The sequence below is a fragment of the Ictalurus punctatus genome, chromosome 3 (genome assembly GCF_001660625.3).
Source record: "Ictalurus punctatus breed USDA103 chromosome 3, Coco_2.0, whole genome shotgun sequence".
In the NCBI taxonomy this organism is placed as follows: Eukaryota; Metazoa; Chordata; class Actinopteri; order Siluriformes; family Ictaluridae; genus Ictalurus; species Ictalurus punctatus.
The window spans coordinates 7,095,354-7,101,353 of NC_030418.2; the positions used below are offsets into that span (position 1 = coordinate 7,095,354).

Genomic DNA, 6,000 nt, shown 5'->3' on the forward strand with positions numbered 1-6,000 from the left:
TATGCCAATGTGTGTGTGTAGGTTGCCCTGTGATGGACTGCCATCTCACACACACAGATTCTAGGATAGATTCTGGACCACCACGACTCTGACTAGGATAAAGCAGTTACTGAAGATGAATGAATGAATAAATGAATGGGAGACAGGCATAAATGCAATTTCTAGAGACCACACAAAGACAATCAAAAGAGGAAAAGTGAGACCATAAAGTCCAAAAATAGCATTAAAATCTGTCCAGGGGCTCGGATGCTCAGCATGGTCCAGTAAACTTGTTGTACAAAATGACTCCTGTGTATTAGTGAGAGAAGTTCTTGTAAAGGTACAGGTGTACTAAAAACCGATGAAATACTTGGAGCAATATTTGATTTTACCACCGTATTCAGTGATTACATTTAATTTAATTTGATGCGTCTTATTTGTCTTTTCCCTCATGCTGAACTTTGTGCAGGAAAATTGGGTAAGAGCTTTCATGTCTTGCATGACTTGTATAATTTCTTTCATCCTGTAGACCTTTATTGTATATAAACCTTAAAAGGCCATGAATGCACTTGTTCACTTGGATTTGTTTGCTCATAATCTCACATGCTGCTTTCACAATACAACGGGGTTCGTCTCAAAATCTCAATAAAATGAAATGCTGTTTTCTTAAAAGAACAAGGAATGAAGTAGTAAATCAGCAATGGAAACTGCTGGAAACATTCTGTACCATTCTTTTAACGCAATTTTACAATACAATTACAATAGAATTAACATGTTACATGAAGAGTGTCTACAAAACATGACGTATTACAGAAACACTATAAATTACTCATGATTGGTTTTAACATTCAAGACGTATTCACATTTTACCCAACATCAATATAGGCTATGATGCCCTTTTACTCAGACATTATTGAAGTGAAAGTAGGCACATACCATAGGATGAAACTATGTACACTACCGATCAAAAGTTTGGAGATACTCGACTGAAATGTTTCTCATGATCTTAAAAAGCTTTTGATCTGAAGGTGTATGATTAAATGTTTGAAATCGGTGTTGCAGACAAAAGTATAATCATGCTGACGTATTAATTTCTTTCATTAGAAAACTAATATTTTATTTACAAAAAATATTTTTTTAAACGGACGACTCAGAGCAAAATATTCTGAAAAGCAGCCAATAAGAGTCCGGCGTAGGTGGGAACTCCTTTAATACTGTTTAAAAAGCATCTCAGGGAAATTCCTCAAGAAATCGGTCGAGAAAATGTCAAGAATACATTTCTGGAAATTCTAGGTAAAAAGGGGGTCTACTTTGAAGATGCTAAAATATTAAATTATTTATATTTATTATTTTTTTTTTTTATCACAACATAATTCCCATAGTTCCATTTGTGTTACTCCAGAGTTTTGATCATTTTATTATTATTATTATTATTATTATTATTATTATTATTATTATTATTATTATTATTATTATTATTATTAAATGTGGAAAAAATAATAATATATAAATAATAAAGAACGAGTCTGTCTAAACTTTTGACCGGTAGTGTAAAATAATATAATAATAATAATAATAATAATAATAATAATAATAATAATAATATAGTATAATATCAATTGCTAATATGATACAATATTCTTTTAATATAATACAAAATTACATTTTAAATAAGTTTTAAGAAATTGGGTTTGGGTTCTGTAGCTGGATTGGGTTCTGTAACATTTGTCCCAGTAGGAGATATTTGCGCTAGTGTGCAATAGCATTAATATCTTTGTCCCCTCAGTGGCTTCTACTGTTTATTCCTTGGGTTCAGGGGTACAATCCAGTGCAGGCTTTCTCAATTCAGTGTCCAGGTTTGAATGAACATGTGATTTCCTACCTATCCTATTAATGGCTTTTAGTCTGGGATAGCTTTTCACTGAATTCTGCACAAATCTTTTTCCTGTATCTGGAAATGAGAACATAACCCAGCCTGGTGTCCCTGGTCTGGTCCATGGTCTATGGTCTAGCTGGACTGTGTGTTTGGCTGCCCAATCTGTTGTTTTAAATGGTTACATTTTTTTTCTTTGGACTTTATTTCAGAGGACGTTTAAGGAGAGAAGAACTAAATAATTAGGGGGAAAAAACTCTGTCTTAAAATATGAGGATGAGAAGTGGAATGCACTGTGTATTACATTTTAACATGTAAAGGGTTTTGACTAATGTCCTAGCAGTCTTAGCAAGTGTTTAAAAAGGTTAAATTTTGAATCTAATCAGCACTACTGGTAAACAGCGCATACTGTAACATCGAAGCCATCAAGTTTTCAATATATGCATTATTGCATATAATAATGAAGGCAAGGTTATTTCATTATGTCTGTCTTTTTGAAATGGGTGTCTTTTGCTGTTCTTTAAAGGATTCCGTTCAGGACGATTGTGGTGAGCTTGCTGTCCCACCAGGTGCTGCTGCAGAACCTCTATGACATCCTACTGGAGGAGTTTGTGAAGGGCTCCAGCAGCTCTGAGAGCCAGGATCGCTTAACACCGGTCTCAGATCCCAAAGCCTCTGGTTTTCTACGCTACATCTCCATGCAAAATCTAGCCATTATCTTGGACCTCCTGCTCGACTCGTACCGCACGGCGCGGGACTTTGACACACGTCCTGGCCTGAAATACCTACTCATGAAGGTGTCAGGGGTGTGCGGAGCCGCTAACCTGTACCGCCAAGCCGCAATGAGCTTCAATATCTACTTCCAGGTGCTTTGTGTTGTATACATACCTCATATTTATACCCCTCTGAAACAGGAAGTCATGGTTAAACAATTTCCTGTACTTAGTCACCCAGGTGTGGTAAACAAAATGTAAAATATCAATAAGAATATACTTCAAATATATATTTTTCTCATATGAAGTCACTGCACACCTATATTTAACAAAGATTTTTTTTTTGATAAACCTGTGTTGTCTTTGCAATTGTTTGATATCCATGAGAACAGAGTATTTTTGTGATTATTTATTTATTTATTAAAAGATCAAAAAGTTAAACAATAAAGACAATTTTTTACAGCCTTCTTTGCTCATCTTTACCAAGGTTGCCAATATTAGTGGATGGCACTGTTAATTAAATGTATTATTATTATTTATAACAGAACATACTACTAGGCTACCACTTTTGGGTCATCGAGAAAGACCCTAATCAGCTCCTCGACTCGGGTTGTACAATGACTGTCCTGCATTTTGCCCTAAAGTTCAAACCAAATTATGGTTTACTGTAGTACATGTATATTTTAAAAGAAATCTGTATTCTCTATCTGCTGGTGTTTCCAGGCTCTGCTGTGTGCAATGCTGACCAGCCAGGAGCAGATCACTGTGGAGCAGGTGAAGAAGATCCTCAGTGAGGAGGAGGAAGAGGAAGAAGAAGAAGGCAGCTCAGATTCATCACAAGGCTGCTCATCTGAGGATGAGGACATGTTTGAGGAGACAGCCCGTGTGAGCCCACCACGCCGGTGGCGTACACGCCTGCCTGCTCTGAGCACCCAGCCCGCCAGTGGTGCAGACTGGGCATGGCTGCTCAAACGCATGCACAAGCTCTGTATGGACCTCTGCACAAACTACATTCAGATGCACCTAGACTTGGAAAGCATCACCGAGGAGCTACCTCCCATCACCCGTCCTGACAGCATGTTCTTTCTGCCCCTCTTCCCCTCTGAGAGCTCCACCCCGTCAACAGGCGGCCATTCAGGACGTGGGACACCCTTGGAGGAAAACCCTCGCCTTCATGTGCCCAGCACGCCCTCCTCAGAGGAGGAGGAGAGAAGGAGGAAGAAGGAGTGGTGGGAGAGCGCCAGCAACAAGCTTTACACCATCGCCAGTGACAAGACCATCGCCAAGCTGATGATGGAGTACAAGAAGCGCAAGCAGCAGCAGCAGCAGCAGCAGCAACAGCAGCAACAGAACCCTGGCTCATTGACGAAGAAGGCAGGAGAGAGGATGACACCAGAGTCTCCTGGGCCACAGAGACCTCAACAGCTCCTCGATCAGAGGACCATGAGGCACTCTTTTAGCGCCGGACCAGAACTACTGCGTCAGGACAAGAGGCCACGCTCGGGTTCTACCGCCAGCTCACATAATGTCTCCCTCAAAGACTCCGAGGCACAGATACAAGTAGGGGGGGATGCATTTGTGTCGTTTTTAATGTTCTCAGAAAACATGTGACAGAACCACTATATATATTTATTTATATACATTTTTATTAGGAGTACTGTTATTATTGTTCACTTCTTGTATGTCCATGGAATACACAATACTTACCAAAATTTTTTCTTGTACACTCAGGCATGGACCAACATGGTCCTCACCATCCTGAACCAAATCCAGCTGTTGCCAGATGCCACCTTCGTGGCCCTGCAGCCGGCCATGTTCCCCTGCATCAGTCAGCTGACGTGTCACGTGACTGACCTCCGTGTGCGGCAAGCGGTGCGAGAGTGGCTGGGACGCGTAGGGCGTGTTTATGACATTATCCTGTGACGAGCTCGCTGCTTTGTCGTCATCGTGAGCCAACTAATTTTTTTTCTTTCTTGGGATTTGCTAACCGGGATACAAAGGGTTTCTTTTTGTATGCAAATGTATTTATCGTTGTAATCCGTGGTCTCTGTATTCTGTGAACATGCATATCGAAATGCTTTGCTGAACAATTTCCTTCGGAATGTTTACTGGTCAAACGGTATTGACTATTCCCATTTGTATTACTTTCGATTTTTATCCAATTATTTATTGTGTCAGCTTTAATATTTATTTCCACTGAATAGGAAACCGTGTTTACTTTATGCACTTTTATTAGTAATGTGAGTTTAGTGCCACTGATACTGGCTTATTTGCCACACACACACACACACACACACACAAAAATCACATGGCATGGACTCAAAATTAGGTCATATACCTTACATGTTGCTGCCGTCGCCAAAAAAAAAAAAAATTAAGTGTTTGGTCTAATGTTCATTTCATCTCAAAGTGTTAAGAGCTGCAAAGGAAGTGCCAGTTAGTTTTCTCATGACCACATTGGATTGCTAGGGCAATATACAAATTGTACAAAAAGTAATGCAAGTTCGTTCAGTGCCGCAATTCAAAATTACAGACTTCTGTACCATGTACTTACATTAATGCTCTTTGCGGAGCATTCAAATTGATCTCTAATACATTTTCACTCACATTAGAGGATGGTCTGTTGAGCAAAATCTCACTGACCAGCGGCCTAATGCACAATTACTCTCTCAATGCTTACATCACACAAAGATTCAAATTTATCCTGGTTTACAGAGAATTCAGATTTGCCACACTGATCAACCTGATTGCTCTGTGATAACGCCTCGAAGCATCAAATCTCCTACACTGACTGTTGAGGTTTTTGCTTGAGCATCGTTATTATGAAACACTTCATATACACTTTGTATTTCGATGTATATTTAAACTGTTCAGTGAAGCATATTTAATCCTTCAAATATGCTCTGCTAAAGGTTTTTTTTTTTTTTTTTGCTTTAAATGTCAGACTTTAATGTAAGATCAGTGGCCAATAGCCCTGAAGCTTTAACTTTACTGGTTCATATTATCATGCATTCCCAAACCTTGCTCATGTATTAGTCTTTTAGTAATTTGTGTATAACAGTTTATGTTCATATTAATGATTTGTTGTGCTCCTTAATCCTCCTCAGTTCTTAAATACTGCTTTCAAAGAAACCAAGATGGTAATCTGGGAAAACTACATAAAAGAAATTGCATGTTCTTTTCAGATTAAAAGTAAAATACGCTATATATGGTCAAAGGTTTGTGGACACCTGATCATCATGCCCATATGTGGTTCTGCCACAAACTTGGAAGTACACAATTATATATAGGATGTTTAAATGCTGGAGCATTACAGTTTCCATTCACTGGAACTAAGAGGCTCATATCTGTTCCAGCATGATGATGCTCCTGTGCACATAAAGACCAAGGTTGGCGTGGAAGAACTTGTAGTCCGCACAGAGCCCAGAGCCCTCA

The 6,000-nt window shown here is 39.0% G+C and overlaps 1 protein-coding gene across 4 annotated transcripts in view; it reads left to right on the plus strand.

Moving 5' to 3' along the window:
• arfgef3 (ARFGEF family member 3) overlaps positions 1 to 6,000 on the plus strand; it is a 35,717-nt gene that overhangs the window by 27,956 nt on the left and 1,761 nt on the right. For all 4 annotated transcript variants that reach the window (XM_053679495.1, XM_047154359.2, XM_053679494.1 and 1 more), the window contains 3 exons: positions 2,379 to 2,718; positions 3,289 to 4,125; positions 4,297 to 6,000. The exon at positions 4,297 to 6,000 is cut by the window's right edge and continues 1,761 nt beyond it. In XM_053679495.1, the coding sequence (XP_053535470.1) occupies positions 2,379 to 2,718; positions 3,289 to 4,125; positions 4,297 to 4,488 (1,369 nt within the window). In that variant the 3' untranslated portion in view covers positions 4,489 to 6,000. The remainder of the gene's footprint in view (positions 1 to 2,378; positions 2,719 to 3,288; positions 4,126 to 4,296) is intronic.